This window comes from Seriola dumerili, unplaced genomic scaffold (genome assembly GCF_002260705.1).
Source record: "Seriola dumerili isolate Sdu_G_001 unplaced genomic scaffold, Sdu_1.0 BDQW01000068.1, whole genome shotgun sequence".
Classification (NCBI taxonomy): Eukaryota; Metazoa; Chordata; class Actinopteri; order Carangiformes; family Carangidae; genus Seriola; species Seriola dumerili.
In genome coordinates, this window is record NW_019174323.1 from 13493753 (window position 1) to 13513892 (window position 20140).

The 20140-nt window shown below is 40.9% G+C and overlaps 1 protein-coding gene across 1 annotated transcript; it reads left to right on the forward strand.

The window, feature by feature from the left end:
* The first annotated feature begins 637 nt into the window (after positions 1 to 637).
* On the forward strand, positions 638 to 20005 carry ace (angiotensin I converting enzyme). Its single transcript, XM_022743443.1, has 25 exons — positions 638 to 1150; positions 4371 to 4541; positions 4645 to 4732; positions 5634 to 5777; positions 5934 to 6125; positions 7102 to 7199; positions 7357 to 7526; positions 7839 to 8062; positions 8175 to 8319; positions 9093 to 9191; positions 9950 to 10072; positions 10162 to 10367; positions 10710 to 10846; positions 11202 to 11360; positions 12622 to 12709; positions 13022 to 13165; positions 13868 to 14059; positions 15449 to 15546; positions 16034 to 16206; positions 16402 to 16625; positions 16727 to 16871; positions 17027 to 17125; positions 17367 to 17489; positions 17898 to 18082; positions 19518 to 20005. Exons 1-25 carry the CDS (start codon positions 917 to 919, stop codon positions 19715 to 19717), a joined length of 3861 nt encoding a protein of 1286 aa, XP_022599164.1. The 5' UTR covers positions 638 to 916; the 3' UTR covers positions 19718 to 20005.
* Positions 20006 to 20140: the final 135 nt, after the last annotated feature.

Here is a 20140-nt window from a genome sequence, read left to right on the forward strand (position 1 = left end):
AATGGAGACAGCTTGAAATTCCCTCCACTGCTTGACAGCCGTGATCCTGCTCGTTCTTGAAAAAAGACGTGTCAGCTGTCTCGGCAGTTAACCCGAACAGTAAATGACATCCCCTTTTAAAATGATTTTTCTGGGGCTCTTGCAAACTCTCGGTGGGGTAAATGTTCAAGAAAATACACTGTTTATTTTTGCATTCTGCATAAAAGTTGAGTCCTTTTCCCTGTTTTTTGCTTCCATCTCATTTTTTCTCCAAATCTCTCACAGCCTTTTCAACCCTTACTCTTCATTCCCTATCCCCTCTCTCTTTCATTCCCCCTGTCTTTATAACTCCCCCTCCCTCTGTTGTCACTAAGCTGAAGGAGGGAACTGAGAGCAAAGTATGTGGAGTCCCTCCCCAGACACTCCAGTGCTGGTTATTGAGGAGCCGCCACTCTCCAGTCAGGCAAACAGGCACACAGGCACACTGAGCCGGTGTGTCACATCTAATCTCTCATCTTCAACAGTTATAGAAACTTAGATCTGATCAAAGATACAGCCAGCCGTCGTAATCCTGGCAGGCTGCTAAATAGAGAGGGGAGGGAGGGAGAGGAGATAGGAGATAGGAGATAGGAGTAGTAGGGAAGGGAACTGGGGGGGAAACATGTCCACTGCTGTAAAGTGGTAAGAGGGAAGGCTGCAGAGAAGTGTGGGCTGGGTTAAACTGGCACTTAAAAAGAAGCTCGCTTTGGCTTCTGTGTATTTCACCAGCAGCCAGGCTGGGAAGCTAAGGAGTGAGCAGTGAAGGAGTAGATGAGACAACAGCTACAGGGGAAAGGTGTACTCTCACTTCATTGGAGAAAGTGTATTTTTAGCCCTTCCTTCTAACTCTTCCACATTCAGCTTTTCTCTTCCACTCTGCCTGTGGTGGGAGCTAGCCATGGGCACTACTGTGGACAGGTTTCTGTGGTCTGTGCTGCTGCTGCTGCCAGTCTTAGGACTCAGTGTGGCTCTGCCAGCAAACTGGCTTCCAGGGGAATATTCAAATACCACGGCTGATGCACTGGCGTTCCTCAGTGACTACAACACCACTGCCGAGCAGGTGTTATTCCACAGCGTCTCTGCCAGCTGGAACTACAACACCAACTTAACAGACCACAACTCCAAGCTTCAGGTAGGACAACTCGTTGGGCTTAGAGGGTGACGTGTTGGCTGAACCTTTCTCTCACGCTGGTATGATTTTGAGGCCCATTTCGATCAGCTCTCGCCAGTACTGGCACCTCGTCACCGCAAATGCATGCATGGTCAAGGGTTTCTGTGTAGCTGAGCCCTGCATGATTTGGAGATCACCCCTATTCATCTCCCTCCAGAATTACATGCTCAGCTTCCTCCCAGCACAGCCAACTCAGCTTGTGTGTCACTGGTAATATAAAATAGATCTGAATGCCTGTGGTGTGAACGTCTTCAAGTTTTGAATAAATTTCTAGGGGGTCTTTCGTGCTATTATGTTGGCTGTTTATTTGTTTAACTGTCTGTTTTATGATATTTTCTGCTCAATACAGTTTCTCCAGATGGATGCACCCGCTATAGCAAGCGGTTTTACACACGCTGATAGTCTTTATGGTCCAACACTGCAATAATTGCAGTCAATAAAATGCCTCAGTTTTGCAGGAATTTCAAAATGGAGCTTAGAGCAATAGCAAATTGCAATGGTTTTAGAGTTTCATCCTTCCATATGACTGAGGAACATTTGCATAAACACTGAAGATGAGGGAGAGTGGACGCCGGCAATAAAAGTACAGCCAGGCAGGAGGTTAAAGGAGCCAATGAAACTGTAGAGGTGTGAAAGAGTATTTACTTGCCTTCAGGCGCAGCAGTCGACACACTCATATTCATGGGTATGTGCGAACAGTACAAGCTCACTCAGTCATACGCAGACTCAGGAAAGCAAATTGTCAAATGGACATACTCAGTGCGAAGCCTGGGATTTTTCTTTGCTTTGTGTGCTTGGACAGCTGTCACAGCAGGATTTCACTACACTATCCAGGCTTTGGGAACTAGTCTCCTGATCCACCAAACAGGTGTAAAACCACACCAGTGTCAACAGGGTCAGGCTGCAGAATGTGGTTTGCTCACCAGAATGTGTCCAGGATGTAAGCTGAAAGATGAGTAGGGTTGTAGTTGCCGTGTATGAACATGATTTTTTTTTTTTTTCCCTGGACAGTTCAAAGATGGGATCAAAGTGAATCAGAGCACTGAGCTGCATCTGATCTGGCAGCCAGGGATGGGTGGGGGTGAGGGTGGGGGGCATGACCATTCAGCCTGACAGTGATATTTTCTAATGTTGGCATTCAACTTATGCTGCACTGTAAGTAAAATTAGTAAAATAACCTGGCAGTGATGTAGTGCTGGACAGGAATGGAAAAAAATCATAACACACACACAGAAACACACGAACACACTTCTCTTCCTCTTCAGCCCTTGCACCTTCAGAGGTGAGGGTGTAGAGGATCAAAGAGAATGAAGGATCAGTTCACATGCCTCTAATCATGCTGAATAAAAACTGATGAGTGGATATCAGTGACCGCTGTCCTTGGAACCTCAGAGTGAAACATCAGCTGCCGTCAAGTGTCCCAACCTGACCTGAGGCTCCATCTTTAATTTTACTGCTTTTCCATGCGATTTTGATTTTGAAGTACTATTAAATCATTTTGGACACATACCAAATACCAAATAATATTGGGGTTTTTTTTCAGTTTCAACTATTCCAGTAGCAAATATCTTCAAAATAACCCCTTTATATAAATACTAACTTTAATTTACTTACCTTAGAAGCTAACAGTCAAAGAGTGTAATGGGAAAGGAGAAGTGGAATAAAGTCCAGATACACACACAGGTTGTTTATAAAGGGTCAATGAGTAAGTAGAACCATTAACAGACAAGTTACTGTAACACCGTAACCATCACAACACACATTGCAGCCTGTGTAACATAAAGACCTTGAGTGAAAGAAATTCAGCTGAAAAGCATTTCAGCCTTATCTTTATTATTTGCTGACGGCCTGATTGTCTGATTGGATGGGTGGTTGTAGGAAAAAAAAACAACTAGGAAAAAGACAGAGATTGAGAGGAAGTGCTCAAAGGTCAGAGTTAATACTTTAGCTCACTGTCACCAGTTTTCCCTCCTGCAGCCTCTTATCTCAGCGAGGGCTCGGGACAGAAAGACAAGAAAGGCTTCAATGAAAACATTAGTGGAATGAAGCTACTGTTCTGTCACTTTGAGCAGGATGTGTGTTGACAAACTGGCGTGGCTGCTGACACATTGCTCCGGTTACATCAACATTTAGGTGTGTGCAGATAGATATATTTTCTAATTTTTGAAGTGAGACTAATTCAGCTTGCTTCAATTTAACATGACATGTAGTGAGGGGGTTGCAACACAATAAAACACCATTTTTATGTCTTGGGTTAAAATACAAAGGTGCAGTATATATGCAGTACACAGTATACAACAGTAGTTCATCATGTTGAATAGGAGCAAATCAATGTGCAGCACATATACAATCCATGCGGTGTTCTATGGCAGCCTTGACTCCATCCATTCTTCCAGCACTGTCATTGTATACTGAAAAGGCGAATATGTCCATGACCTTCCAGAGAGAGTCACAAAGGCAGTTTGTCAAAATATGATCCTTGAGCGAGGGTTATTTTGCTGCTCCGTCCTTGCCCCCAATAGACGGATGAACACTTTATCGATCCCAGAAGGAAGACGTGTTGGTGCAGCTGTTAAGAAACAATGAGCCACAAATTAAGATGTATGGGGGTGGAATAACAAGACTGAAGCTGTATTCTTTTTCATAAGAAAACCAAACAGTTAGATAAGGAAAACTTAAGTATTGCACAATTCTGTCCCCCGATAAAAAGTCAGAGGATGATAAAAATTCAAAAAGCCTAAATAGCATGGTGATCTGTGTAAGGGGAAAAGTCGAATCAAGGGAATCAACAAATTCTGTAGGATTCAAGTCTGGTGATCAACAGCATCATTAAACTTCCCTCTCTGAAGGAGTGTGAAATTCTCTGCAAAATTTCATGACAATCCATCCAAAATGTGTCAAGAAGTCTGATACTGCTACTCTCCATTCTGCCCACCGTCTACTCTTGATGCACATCACGATTGCAAAAATGATCGACTACATAGGAAAATATTCTAAATAATAAAATATACATCTTGCCTGCTTTTCTAAAAACATGCTTGAAGGCATGAAGAAGCTAAAATGTCTGTTGCTACATATTCATTGCCGCCTCATGACAGCTCTTTGTTTCTTTACTGTTATTGCAGAAGTGGAGCAATTCAACATATCACTGTCATTCGCTTCCTCCTCCTCTCACCTTTAGATACAAGCATCCCTTGAGGAGCAGGCGTTCTCTGAAGCCTGGGGGTTAAAGGCCAAGCAGGTCTTCACCCGCGAGCTTCTCGACTCTCTCCCCGACCCCACAGACGCGAAGCTGATGGAAAAGATCATGACCCTGGGAGCCGCCAATCTGCCCCCGAAAGAGAGAGAGGAGGTTTGTTTTATATCTTCGAATGGAAAATTGGCTGTGAGTTCTTGTAATTGTGTATTTGTCTTTTGAGCACCAAAGAATGACTTCCAATCTCTTTTCCTTGCAGTACAACACCATTCTCAGCACCATGGATAATATCTATTCAACAGCCAAGGTGCATCCAGAACCAAACATAAGCTGGAGCCTTGAACCTCGTGAGTAAATATAGTCTGACTACTCAGTTTGTGGCTGAAAATGCATGCATTATATGACGTAGATGTTTTGGTGTTCACTGGAAGAAACAGGAACAGAGCAACGTTGAGGTATATTATATAAACAACAATGTGGAGGGGAAGTCTAGGAACAATTATAAGTGGTTAAGATCTTATCGGCTCCTGGAAAGTAACAGGATGAGCAAAATGACTTTAGAGAGGTCTCCACAGGAAGTGTTAAGGATGTGCCTGTGAGTGTTAAGTAAAAAGCTATAGAAACATCATCAGTAGCTTTTAACGCTACAGCCATGTATTGTGAACAACGGCCTCCTGTGCTTTATCAGCAACCTTCCACCAGACATAATTATGAGAAAATGCTTGCCAACACACACAGTACGACGAGTAAAGCAAAAACCATTAATACTACTGGAAAAAAATGCTCATTAAACAAAAGATTATTTACTGTTGTCATGGTGAAGTCTACATAATAACTATTGGTTTTGTAATCTTGGAAACACCCTGGAACAGGATTACTCAAAGTATCTGGCACATCCCTTCACATGGAGAGCACTGCTGTCATTAAAAATAACCAACCCACTGTTTTCCCACCAGTCCAAATATCTAATGTGTCTTCAGCTCTCACCTTCATTTCCCTTGCTGGCATTTTGAAGACAAATGTTGTTTTACATGATGCCTACATGAATATGGAGTTGCCATAACTCAAAGCTTATCTCTTGGATAATGTGTCTGTTTGGGCACTTTCCTGCTGATAGAGCACGGAGTCATCTAAACACCAATGTCTCTGAATTGTTTGAGAAAAACCTTGACACCTATTGTTTGTGCTCCTCAATATTTCATAACCTTTATGACTGAAGGTGTGGTGCATTTCTTTTTCATTTGGCAGATCTCACAGATATCATGGCCAACTCCAGGAGCTACAAGAGACTGCTGTACGTCTGGGAGGGCTGGCACAATGCGTCAGGCGTACCTCTCAAGCAGCACTACCCCAAGTTTGTGGAGCTCAGCAACAAAGCGTCTCAAGCTGATGGTAAGAACTTTCTCGTGACTTTTGTAATTGAGAGCACAAGGTTAATAATGCCTACAAATATTTCATTCATTTGATTAGAATGACATAATGAAAGAATGAGGAGAGTCCAGGAATAGAAATGAAATGAAAAAAACCTTAACATTTTGACCTGTTTAGGATTTGCCGACACTGGAGCTGACTGGCGGTCTTGGTATGAGACTGAGACCTTTGAGGAGGATTTGGAGAAACTCTACAGAACCATTGAGCCTCTTTACCAGAACCTGCATGCCTTTGTGCGCCGCCAGCTCTACAAACAGTACGGTCCCAAGTACATCAACCTGAAAGGACCTATTCCTGCCCACCTACTAGGTACAATGCCATGCATTACATAAGAAACTGTATAACATTTATTAGGTAGGAGTGGTCAGAAAAGAGGGGATTATGTATTTTATCTTTTTTTGCAAAAGGTACTGGAGTCTGTTTCACTGTAACTGTTTGTTTTGGTCTTTTTGATGGGGTGGGGGGCAGATTTATATTCTATATCACCCTTCTCTTGCAAAATGGTTACATGAAAAAGGCCCCATGTGTGTCATAGATGTATTTTGCCATATGCAAAAGACAAAAATCATGATTCTTTATCAGGGCTTTGTTTGCTAGTTGCTGTGTCAGTTTTAACAAACACCAAATCCTTGTAGCTAATAGCGAACATTCATGTGAAGAGTGCACCATTTCTCCCAGGTCAAAGTAGCCGTCACTTTATGGCGCATTATTATCTGCAACAGACCTACAGTTGAGTAGGTCAAATTTGAATCAAATTTGAATCTACTTATCTCATATGTCTCCAGTTCATTTTTCACTGCCGATGCCCAGAGAGAAAAGAGAAAAAAGATATTTTCAAAGACATATTGTGAATGACAGCTTCGTTAAGGAATTTGTTGGCCGCAGAGCGTAGCGAATCGGATATTTTACCAACTTGGAACCGGATCCAGTAGTTGCGTTTTTTTCAAGTCAAGTCAAGTGGAGGGTCCAAACTAAACATTATTAACCTTGGCAAGGGTCTTGTCTTTTCAAAAAGTCAAACATAAGATTCAGCCCTCCTCTTCACCCCAGGAATTTTCATACAATCCCCAGCATAAACAGCCATTACTTAATGAGAGCCTCAAACACACCAGGGACAATACAACTATTAAGATGCAGACACACCAGGGCACGTAGCTCTGTGTGCTTATCTCTTTACCATGAATGAACATGCTGCATGTAGGCATTTCCTATAGTGCTTGATGTGTGCAATGTACCATAACAAGTCAGAATTGTTGCTTAAGTGTGTTTTCTTCCTCACTCTCAGGAAATATGTGGGCCCAGACCTGGAACAATATTTATGGTATGATGATCCCATTTCCTAACAAACCCAACATGGATGTGACTGATGAAATGGTCAGACAAGTAAGTGTGTTGGAAAGATTTCATGCTACTGGGATGGGATATTATATAGGCGGGGGGTGGGGGGTGGGGTGCTTCTATAGTTCTTGCAGATGGTAACTCACCAGCAAAAAGGGCACTGAGGTGAATTTTGAAACGTCTGATTGTTTCCTCTTCACAGGGCTACAATGCCACAAACATGTTTCGTGTAGCCGAGGAGTTCTTCACCTCTCTAGGTTTAGAGCCGATGCCTCAGGAGTTCTGGGATGAGTCGATGCTGGAGAAGCCCGAAGGCCGAGAGGTGGTGTGCCATGCGTCTGCCTGGGACTTTTACAACCGCAAGGACTTCAGGTAAAATCTACTAATGCAGCTGCAAGTCAGTTATTTAGCGAGTTAGAGTGACACTTCATTCAAAGCACAAGCGTTGCACAAACATACAAAGTAAATAAATATATATAAATATAATACAAATATATTGTGATTATTGTACACTGAACAAAAAAATCTTTGAATCGTGTAGGACTCATACATGAAGCCGTTTTACTTAAAAGGGATTAAAAAAATTTACGGGCAGTGACTATAAAGATCCTTGAAATAAATCTGAATCTTGTTAAAGTTATTAATCACATATTAATGAATAAATTGATGTTTGATCCTCTGTAGGATCAAGCAGTGCACCACAGTCACGATGGAGCAGCTCTTCACCGTACACCATGAGATGGGGCACATCCAGTATTACCTGCAGTACAAGGACCAGCCTGTGGGCTACCGTCGTGGAGCCAACCCCGGCTTCCACGAGGCTATTGGCGATGTTTTGTCTCTGTCCGTTTCCACACCCAAACATCTGCATACCATTAATCTGCTGGATTCTGTGGTCTCTGACGAAGGTAAAGAGAATAAGACAGACATAAATACCCTCTCACAGAACCGAATGATGACTTCTTAAATATTTATGAACAAATGTTTCAAAAATAAAATCTTGATTTTTTTTTACATCAGAAACTGATATCAACTACCTGTTGAAGATGGCTCTGGAGAAGATCGCCTTCCTTCCCTTTGGCTACCTCATCGACCAGTGGAGGTGGGGTGTGTTCAGTGGACGCACTCCTCCAGAGCGGTACAACTCCGAGTGGTGGTACCTCAGGTAGGCTTTCACACACAGGCTTAATACACTTACAAAAATATTTCACATATTTTTTGGACACACACATATTTCACTTCCTGAAAGTTTGACGAGATCAAAACCACTCTCATGTCTATACAGTAAGTATGAAGCTACACATCCAGAAGTTTCAGACCAACATGATCATTCACTTGGAGCTGTGTTTATGTCCACCTGATGAATTTAAGTCCAGTATTCACTCTCTGTTCCACTATGTTCACCAGCTAGTTGCTAACTGTCTCTGTCTGCTTGTTTACTGCTGAGCAGGCAGTAAACAAGTGGGTTTTTAGAGCTTTTTCTTGTGCTGAAAACAGCTGCAACAGTAAAACAGTAAAAGCAACAGTATGAGAGCTGCGAGACTGAACCAAAACACTTGAGGGCTGGACCGATTAAAATAAATGACTTGAAACGCACCATAAAGCTCGGCTGATAACAAAAGGATACTGAGCGGGGAGTGTTTGTGAGGTTAGGGAGTCCCTGCCCTAAAGGTTAGCTGCTCTTACAGTAGAAAACAGTGGTTGTGCTGGCTAGCATTCAGACTGTGTGAGTGAGTGAGTGTGTGTGTGTGTGTGTGTGTGTGTGTGTGTTTGTGTGATGTGAGCTACTGCTGGAAAAAGAGCACACATACCCAGCTGACACTTAAACTTAATAAGACGAAAAAGGCATTAAAGGCTGAGTGACTTTCCAGAACTTATGTCTTATGTAACCACATGCCAATGTGTTCTAAAGACATGTTTCTTATTTCTTTTTTAAAGGACAAAATATCAAGGCATCTGCCAACCCACCGGACGTACAGAGGAACACTTTGATCCTGGCGCAAAATACCACATCCCTGGAAACACGCCATACATTAGGTAGCATCACCCACACCACTGTGAAGATGAAGGGATAACGACAATCAGCTTTGGCTATTGATATTTTCGTAACATGTATTTGTATTTTCCTAGCTGTCTGATTAACGTTGCAGACTTGTCACAAAGTGCTGTAAAGCAGAGGATCAAAGACATACTGCAACAGCTTTAAAATTTCAAATCCCATTAAATGGAGCCAGTGCATGTATATAAAGTATGTAATAGTGAAGGGAATTAGTATCCAAGAATGCCCAGTGAGCTGGGGATTAATGTACTGTGTGCTGTAATTTGGACTGAATCCCTGGCATTGGAGTGTGTTTTTTTAACAATACGGTCACCTCACAATAGCAGGAAGCTTGTTGCAGAGGCAGGGTGGGTTTGTAAGAAAATAATCTAACCCCTTTTTTCTTAGGAGTGTGGGGGAGGACAGTTAATTAGACACACATTTAGTTAAACTGACAAACACATTCTTATGATTTAAACATTTCAGTACTTCTAGTCAGTGTATTGAAGTTTGGAAATTTTTAATAGCCCTAAAAAAGTAGACGACAAAAAACTAATTTCATTTACTTGGCTGTAACAATCAGCTGTTTTTGAACTTTTATAAGATGTCCCCTGCTTGTATACTTTTTGTGTTGCTTCTAGATCTTCTTCTTACCACGTCTCATTATATTTTTCTTTTTGTACTTTTGATCAAATATTCTGAAGTAATACTATAGTAAATGTGACGCACTGATGAGATGACAATCTTTCCTCTCTAGGTATTTTGTCAGCTTTATCCTGCAGTTCCAGTTTCATGAAAAACTATGCCAAGCAGCCAACCACACCGGTCCTCTGCACACATGCGACATCTACCGCTCCGCAGAAGCAGGCGCTATTTTGAAGTATGTAATCTTACTGGACCTCCTTTCTGCACAGTAATGGTTTATGGAAGCAATAAAGGTGTGAAACAATTTCCTTCTACCTTCTCCAGGAAAGTTCTCCAGGCTGGCTCTTCTAAACCTTGGCCTGTTGTGCTCCAGGAGGCTATTGGCACCAACAAGATGGATGCGAGCTCGCTGATGAAATACTTTGACCCCATCATTCAGTGGCTGAAAAAGCAAAATGTAAATGAGACCTTGGGATGGCCTGACTTCAACTGGGTCCCACCCGTCCCTGAGGGCTACCCTGGAGATATTGGTAAGAGCGAACTGTGAGCATGACAGAGAGTTGTGGTCAAAATGAATGGTAAACAAACAGCAGAATATCAAGAGAAGAATGCAAAATTGGCAAGAACATTTTTTTTGTCGGTTCCAAGCTTTTCTCTGCACATACACAAAAAGAAAAATCCCCAATGCCTAAAATCATGACAACCTCTGGTGTTTACACATTATATTATATATAATGTATATTATTATCATGAATCACACGTCACAATTCAGCTAAAATGTAATAGTATTTTTCAGAATACAAAGTACATGACTCTTTATTGACAGTATGCATCCTGCGTTCGAGCTGAAATTCTCCTTCTTGTTTACCCAGACAAGAATACAGATGAGCTCGATGCAAAGAAGTTTCTGGACGAGTACAACAGTACAGCTGAGGGGGTGTGGAACGCCTACACCGAGGCCTCCTGGAAGTACAACACTGACATCAATGAAGCCAATAAGCAGGAAATGGTGAGACCCTCTGACTGACCGACTCCACTGAGATCACCGTAATATTGTTCGATCATCTGTCATCATTCAAACATGAAGGACTGCACCTTATGTTGATTTTTTTTTGCATTAAATCAGGAAATCAATAAAATGATTGCTTAATCAAAAATGTATCAATGAATGAATAATTGATTGAGTCAGTGAGTCACTAATCGACCCATGTATGCATGTTTCTACCTATTTAACTAAACCTATGCAACTCTCTGTGTATCTTAAACCTGTCCATCCATCCATCCATCCATCCAATCACTCTGCTTCCATTGACACATAATGTAAAAATAGGAAAATTAAAAGAGTTTTCATGATTCCTCTCTAGCTTAAGAAAAACCTGGAGATGTCAGCCCACACCTTGAAGTACGGACAGAAGGCCCGTCAGTACGACACTACTGACTTCCAGGACCCCTCGGTCAAACGCATCATCAAAAAACTCAGCGACATCGAGCGGGCCGCACTGCCCACGACACAGCTGGAAGAGGTGAGGACGAAATGGTTTTAGTTTTATAAATCTTATTTCAAGTCTGAACTGCTCTGGGGGCAGGAATAGTTTTATTGGTTGTGCTGCATCACAAGGAGAAATCTTAAGTTATTCTTCCAAGACAGTAATAGACAGAAAACCACATAGGTCATTGTGGATGAAAACACACTACTACAATGATAGCGTAGAAGAAAGATGGAACAACTTTCTGGAAACCTGTAAAATTGATCATTAGAGGGAAATTTGTGTGTGGCATTTGCTCACACTCACTTTAGCTAGCTAACATAATCTAGCTAACAAGAAAAATGGTAGCTAGTAGCAATAATGGCGCTAACCCAGAATACACAAAGTTAGATCTTGCAGGTATATTCAGAAATGAACTGTGTCTCAGACCATGAACATGGAGCATGGCTGAGCTTCACTCACACTAGTAACAATAGCATGTATGCAATTCCTGCTGTTTGAAATCCTTGACATCAAATATAAGAGGCTGGACATATTCCAGATGTCTTTACAAACTTATAACAGATGCCAGAAATGTGTGCAGGAATAACTTCAAGCATTTCAAGACATCTTGATGCATTTTCCATCAACATCAACTAAAAGTCATATAGCCTGTCTAGAGAAGCCAATCAAAGTAGTCCAACATTATAAGCTGTAGACTTTTCAAGGCCATTAATACTATTATATTTTTCTTCTTTACATTTTGATTAAAGCTCCATGGCTATCAACTTGTGTGCTGTGATTAAACTCCATCCAATGAAGTACAATATGAATATAGTACAAATACCTAATTTAAAGGAGTGTTAAATACACTATAAGCACAAGAGGGACGAATACTTTGGGCTTGTTTTGGAACCTGACGGTTCCAAGTTCGAGGAGAACCTTAGCAAGAGCCAGCTGCTGTGAATTTATTTGATTGTGTGTGCGTGTTATGCTTTTTGCCAACTTTTTTGGGAGCGGAGAAAGAGCTCCAGGAGCTGTGCAGATGGGAATACAGTGCAGCATAACACAAAGCAGTTTAGTTGATGTCAAACTAATTTAAGCCAATTCAAGGCTGCTCCATTCAAAATCCTGTAGCCATGAGCAAAATGCAGACATTATCAACATATGAACTGACAATATGTTGCTTTCACATGCTCTTACCCTTGTCAGTCCGACTGAGCAGCTGTAGAAAGTGCCTGTAGAAATACAAAAAAACAGAAGATTGCTGGTGGTTTCATTGTGATCTAATGCACGGTGGACGCCTTTACCTTTTCAGTACAACACTCTCCTGTCCAACATGGAGACCAAGTACAGTGTGGCTGAGGTCTGCAGAGATAACGGGACATGCCACCCTCTGGATCCAGGTAAAACTATGGAATATATGCCAATCTAATATGAGGAGTTAAATGAATAAATTGAATAATGAAGCAAATACAACATATGAGCAAACAGTGCAGTAACTGCTTAATACTTACCATAGTTAATGGTAAAGTATTGTTAAATTATTGGTAAGTGAATGGATTTACATTTAGTTAGCATTAAATAATTTAATAACTTTAATAGGTGCAATAACTATCATCTTGCTCTAAGTATTTAACAAGACAAAATGAAACATCAAATGAAAGACAGTGTACAGAATGTCAGTTGGTGTAATAAATGAATGTGCTGTGTTTCAGATCTCCAGAAGATCATGGCAGAGTCCAGGGATTATGATGAATTATTATTTGCCTGGAAAGGATGGAGAGATGCTGCTGGAAAAGTACTTCGTCAGGATTACAAGAGATATGTTGAACTGGCCAACAAAGCAGCCACACTAAATGGTATGACCTTAAATGGATCATTGTAAATCCACCTTCTCTCCGATCACTTTTGCTTGAAAAATGCATCAAGCTCAGCTTTGATTTTAATCTCATTTCTCAGAATCAGAGCTTTTATGAAGGTGAAGATAATCTGATTGGTCAATTTAAACTGGTGCAGCCAATGAGCCACTTTTGACACTATTCCATCAGTACTTACTAACAATGGCAAGTGGCTGACTTAGATAGTTTTAGCCACACAGAGTTGACATTTTGCTCACACTAATGTGTTTTCTTGTCGAAAGTTAGATGAGAAGATTGATACCACTTTCATGTCTGTAAAAATCAAACCACTGCAAGAAACTGCATGGTTAGCTTAGTTTAGCATTAAGACTGGGAACTGAGGGAAACAGCTAGAGTAGCTCTGTCCAGTGGTTACAAAATGTACCTACCAGTACCTCTACAGCTAATTAACAAGTTGTACCTTGTTCATTTCAAAACACACAAAAACCAAAGTTTTTCGCCGTTTTACAGGTGGTTATGTGCTAGATTATTTCTTGGTCAACACCAGTAACTCCCTGGAATCTCCGCTGTTTATTATTTTCATTATTTGAATTAATTACTTAATTATTTAAAATAGATTACAATTGCTTTGCAATGCATTGCCTGCATTTATTGAGAAACTACTCCTCACTGTTGGCTCTTCACCCCTGGCACTCTCTGTAGGTCACTCTGACAATGGGGCTTTCTGGCGCTCCCTGTATGAAACCCCTACCTTTGAGCAAGACCTGGAGAGCCTGTGGAAGGAGCTGGAACCTCTCTATCAGAACGTACATGCCTATGTTCGCAGGGCTTTGTACAAAAAGTATGGTCCCAAGTACATCAACCTTAAGGGACCCATTCCTGCTCACTTGCTGGGTAAGTAACAAGGACAGTTTCCTTTAAAGAGCTGCAGCTTTTTGTGCTGGATTTCATTAAACTACACTTTGTGTATGTAGCCGGCCTGGTGCTTCAACTTGCCATCAGCTCTGCATTGTGTCGGTGTATGTCAAAAGATGCAAGGAGGACAACTGTTTTCTTGCCAGACAGGGGGGAAGATTTATTCTTGCGGGCTGTGTGTCACAATAATATCAGTACAGCAACTTCTCATGACCAGGTTTCCTAAATGCACACCTCTCCTCAGCGCAGCTCATACTACTACATTTACTACTTTCTTTTACATCAATAAGCAAAATACATCATGATTGATCATATAGTTCCAATTTACAATATTCCTCAAAAAAGTATCATCTCACCCACCAGCATCAATTTTATAAAATGTTATAAAAAATATGAACATACATTTAAACATACATTACATTATAACAAAATCATCGATACAGATCAAATTTACATAAAAAACTTCTCATGACCAGGTTTCTACATACACAACTTTAAAAGGAGAAAAGGAGAGAGCGGCGAACCGCATGAGAAACCATCTCCGAGCTCCATTAGCCTAGCTTGATATCGAGAAACTAGCATGCTACCAAAAAATGCTGTACATGATAAAAGTACATAAACACACTTATATATATAAACAACTATTATAACAACAAGGACCAGTGTTTATGACCTGTATATAGTAAAATTCATGTCTGTGTTTAACTCTCTTACCACGTTTTTACACGATATTGACAAGAGCACTAGTGTTAGTGTCTTACCTCTACTCAGCGCAGCCTGACGGCGACTGAGGAGAACAGCGCGAGTGGACAGGAAGTGACACGGTCAAAATGTCAAAGGTCACACAACAAAAATATTATTAACAAAATAAAAGCTCCCCAAAAGACATATACATAAAAAGAAATATATACAAGGAAAATAATACATTCTGCACAGTAACGTATTTTTGGTGAAATATAAACCTATTAAATAAATACATGGGTTACATGTACAGCATTTAGGGCTTTACACGGTCCTCAGAAAATTGGTTTTCAGGACTTTCAGGCTGAGGTCACTTCAGCCAGTATTTCAATATGGAATGCAAAGGATTCTAACACTACAGCCAAAACTCTTCTTTTATGCGGGAGCATACCCCATTAATATTCTGTCTTTGGCTGTTGATGCATCTGGGTTTAGACAGGATTTAATCTGCTTTCAGAGGCGTCAAGCGTGAGATTGTGTGTGACAGCTCCACACGGTTAGAGATTGGATTGACTCACTGTCACAAATCCCACTTGGTTAAACACTGGCAGAGCAGAAGATGATTTGCCCCCATAACTTTTTAAACTTAGAAATATGATATATGTATGCTGACTTGTGTCGTTTCAGGCAACATGTGGGCACAGACGTGGTCTGGCATAATGGATTTGGTCATGCCCTTTCCAAGTGCAACACAAGTTGACGCCACGCCAGCTATGGTGGCAAAGGTGAATGAACACATAAACCAGCTGTTACATCTGCACACATGAATACACAGACACACACAAAAAACACACACTCATACTTCATACACCACTCACATTGCAGCTTTAGAAGGGCCAGCATCAGTTATTTTCAGTAAAAATAAGACTTGGATGTGGGCCAAAGTGGAGGCTCAAACAGAATGATGAATACAGAGGATAAATGATGATAAACACTGAGGATTTTAACTGCACTAAATTAAAGCAGCAAAAAGCAGCAGTCATCCATAACTACGTGAAGTGCACATAATGCATGAAGATGTTAAATACTGTACATATTTTTGAGGGGACCATATGTTTCCTTCTGTCCTTTTAGACGTTAAATTTGTTTACACTCTGTGTAGTCATCTATTTTATAGATGTAGCTGTTGCTTTCTCCACATGTGGAATATCTCACTGTCTGACAAACTTGCCACAAACATCTTCACTGATGTTCTATTTTATCTCCGCACAGAACTGGAACGCCACCGTAATGTTCCAGGAGTCGGACAGGTTTTTCACCTCTCTCGGGTTGAAGCCAATGCCAGAGGAGTTCTGGAAGAAGTCCATGCTAGTGAAGCCGTCTGACGGACGCCAGGTGGTGTGCCATGCCTCGGCATGGGACTTCTACAACCGAAAAGACTTCAGGTTAATCCTCAGTTTCCATTGTACTGAACCTAACTGATTGGTAGTTTATCATTGGTGCTCTGACAGTTTTATTGATTTTCTTGGATTTGATAAGTGATAAATGTATTACTTGGTATTCAGTAGCATTAAATGTATGGAAGCCAGCAAGGTGTAAGATGTCTGGGTTCTTTGCTGTAATTATTATCTTGTCTCCAGGATCAAACAGTGCACTGTTGTGACTATGGATGACCTGATCACGGTGCACCATGAGATGGGCCACGTCCAGTACTTCCTGCAGTACAAAGACCAGCCTGTGTCCTTCCGTGATGGAGCCAACCCCGGATTCCATGAGGCCATCGGTGATGTACTGGCCCTTTCTGTGTCCACGCCCAAACATTTGCAGAGCATCGGCCTCTTGGACAAAGTTGAGGCCAACGTCGGTGGGTGACCCTGACCATGACTACGACTCGGTTTTGTAGAAGCATGTAGTGTTATAACAGTATTCAGCTCATGGTTTCTGTGTTTCTGTCCCTTCCTCCAGAGAGTGATATTAACTTCCTGATGAGCATGGCGCTTGACAAGATCGCCTTCCTACCTTTTGGCTACCTGATGGACCAGTGGAGATGGAAGGTATTTGATGGACGCATCCCACAGGACGAGTACAATAAAGAGTGGTGGAACCTCAGGTAAAGTTCATCAGCACTTTTATGATTACCATGTCTAATATTTATTATTTAAAGTTAATGAGTAAGTGATTCATTGTATAATAATTCCTTGAATTTGTAAACGATTTTACTGAAATAACAATCAGATTAAACTCTTCTTCTTCTTTGCATTGCAGAATGAAATACCAGGGACTGTGTCCACCTGTAGTCCGCACTGAGGATGACTTCGACCCCGGTGCAAAGTTCCACATCCCTGCTAATGTGCCTTACGTCAGGTAAATTTTCCTGATTTGGCAGAACAAACAGCTTTCCTGATAATTGAGCACAGACAGCCTGTTAATTTCGTCGACACACTCTAATCAACTATGGGTAGATAAGATAAATATGTAGCAGAACATAATGTGCACTTAGTCATGTGGCTGTAAAAATAATCATTTGCCATTAAGTATCAGCTTGTTTTATCTGCCGGCATTGAAGCCAAGTTATGACAGTTTGTCTCTGTTGATCTTCAATCAGGTACTTTGTCAGCTTCATCGTCCAATTCCAGTTCCACAAGGCTCTGTGTGAGGCTGCTAACCATGTTGGGCCTCTCCATACCTGCGATATCTACAAATCTACAGACGCTGGGAAGCTGCTGGGGTTAGTACACACACACCTACCAAAACACTAATAGTCTTTACACAAAAAAATATATATTTTATGTAACATCCACAACTCATGATGCATTTGTGACATGAAAAACATCACAACAATAAAATCTCAACTCTCTTCAACATTAAAAATGATTTCCAGTACATATATATATATACAGGAAATATATATACTGGAAATGACCGAGGAAACAATCTATGTTTTTTATTTATTTTTTGGTCAATAAAGAACAGACATGGTTGTAACACTAACAGCAGAAAGATTATAGTGTCTGTAAGTGCAGGCAGCGGGTGAAAACATGCTTCATGCCATGTGTGTAATTATCTCTACAACACACTCTTGCTACTGATCCTCGTCTCCCCTGACCTCCTCTCTGACCTGTGTTGTTGTCTGCAGTGACGTGATGAAGCTGGGCTTCAGTAAGCCCTGGCCCGAGGCGATGACCATGATCACCGGCCAGCCCAAAATGAGTGCCCAGCCACTCATGCAGTATTTCCAACCTCTCATTGACTGGCTTGAGAAAGAGAACAACAAGAACAACGATATCCGCGGGTGGCCTGAGTACGACTGGAAACCTTCAAGTACGTCCAATACATTCGAGACATCCACATACTTTAATACAGACACATGCATGTAGGCAAGGCTATTCGTTGGAGGTTTGTGTTCAATACATTTTCCAATCTTCAAGCCAAATGTTTTTTGAACTCCTTCCTAGAAAGAAAATGCACATTAGCTTCTCACAGGGGCATTCATTTTGTTTTTCTCCTCTGCTGCGTCTTACAGTGAAATTAATCTCCTGCTCCTCTTGTTTTACTGATGAGATCCTGCTGAAAGGATGTATACAAATTAGATTGATGAGGGTCTTAGTGAGAGAGTGAGAGAGAGAGCCTGGAAGAGATAGTGAGAAAACGAGAACGGAGCTGTTGTTGGTGAGATCAAGAAAGAAATATAGACTTCAGATGTAAAAATGAATTAATAAGGGTGGAAATAATATAAAGGAGGAAAAAGAAGGTGACGTTTTGTTTCTTTACACTAAAAGGGAGCCCTACCTTTGTGATGTGGAATTAATAACAGCACAGAAACTTTTTAGACAGATATTTTAAGATTATTTTGTGAGCGTCAGCATCAACAGTTTTATGCAATGAGCCTCATATTTAGAGATTTGAGATTTAGACAAGTTAATTTCTAACGCCATCTGTAGGTAGAAAGAGTAATATCTTGTGTCAATTTTATACTTTTATCAGACAATAAGTATTCCAACTTGCACTTTTTATGTTTTTAGCTGCTGTTCATTTGTTTGAGGTTTTACATCATAAAGCTACAAAAGTGTTTTCTGTTGAAGAGTACAGAAGTCATATTAGTCTGAGTGGCATTGTGTGTCCTCTATCCTCCTCCTGGTACTTTGCAGACAAAGTGGGGACAAAATGTAAAAAAAAAAAAAAAATGGCGGTGTGATGCATAGGCCAGAAGAAAAGATCAGAGAAAGTTTGTTTTTCATTGTGGGTTCTTTGGTGTTGAATATTTGGATTATAAACTTGGGTTTTACTGAAGTGATTTACGTGTTGGTATCTGGCACTGTGAAGCTTACGTCATTGTCATGTTAAAAAAAAAGAAGAAAATAAGCCACAGACTGAATTTTATGTCATATCCACTGATGTTCAGTTCTCATAAATAAAATTATTTAGCTGACAGGTGGTGGAGTTCAAAACGTAAAAACCTCAAAACACACACACACACACATTGATGTGTAGATGTAATACTCATTGCCTGTAGGTGGCACATGTGTGAAATTGCAGCATTTGTTTTCTCTCCAGTAGGTGGCGATATCAAAAATATCTCCTTCTGCGTTCCTTGTGAATCGTTGTGGCTTTTACTTTCTTTCCACAAATGTGGAACGGCTCTGAAAATGACTGAACAGCTCCCCCTTGTGGAGAAGTTGCAGCTTGCTAATTGTGAATGAGTGAGTTTCTGGGTGAAAAACAATCTTTTTACTCGGTATTTCATGTTTGTGTCCAGCTACAGGTGAAGTTAAAGCTAATAAAGTGGACTTCCTGGGTATGAGTGTGGACAGCTCAGCTGCCTTAGCTGGCCAGTGGGTCCTGTTGGTCATTGGCCTGGTCCTCTTGCTCGCCACCATCCTGTTGGCCTACAAGTACAGGAAGTCAAGAAGGCCTGAAAAGTCCTTATCCACGATGGAGCTCAAGCAAAAGGACTAATCGACAGTGACGGCTAAAGGGCTAAAGTAAGGCCGGACTTACTGTAGCTAACACAGTACCAACCTCAATGTGAACATCAGTGTTTTTGTGTACTGTACTGTACATCTGATCAAATTTGCTTTTCTCTTTGGTCTGCCTCCCTATCTAGTCTTGTATATTTATTGTATACACTTGGAGTCAAATTATTATTTTTTGCCTATGCAAAAAGAACATTGCTATTTTGTAATTTATTTGTTATATTTGAATGTTTAGGGAGACAATGTTTTAAAATGAATGTAAAGTCGTTAATTGTGTAAGCATTTTTGAATATTTTGATTTTGTTCCTTTTTTTTTGTTGAATCCTGCATTTCTACAATAAAGACATTAAATATGTATTCTGCCTTTGTGTTCAAACAAGACATCGTAGCAAACACAGAATGTCTC

Excerpts from the sequence above, each read along its gene's own strand:
- ace (XM_022743443.1), top strand. The coding sequence starts at position 917 with ATGGGCACTACTGTGGACAGGTTTCTGTGGTCTGTGCTGCTGCTGCTG. Across the intron at positions 10,368-10,709 it reads GGGCTACCCTGGAGATATTG|ACAAGAATACAGATGAGCTC; the intron begins GTAAGAGCGAAC and ends TTGTTTACCCAG. Across the intron at positions 10,847-11,201 it reads AAGCCAATAAGCAGGAAATG|CTTAAGAAAAACCTGGAGAT; the intron begins GTGAGACCCTCT and ends ATTCCTCTCTAG.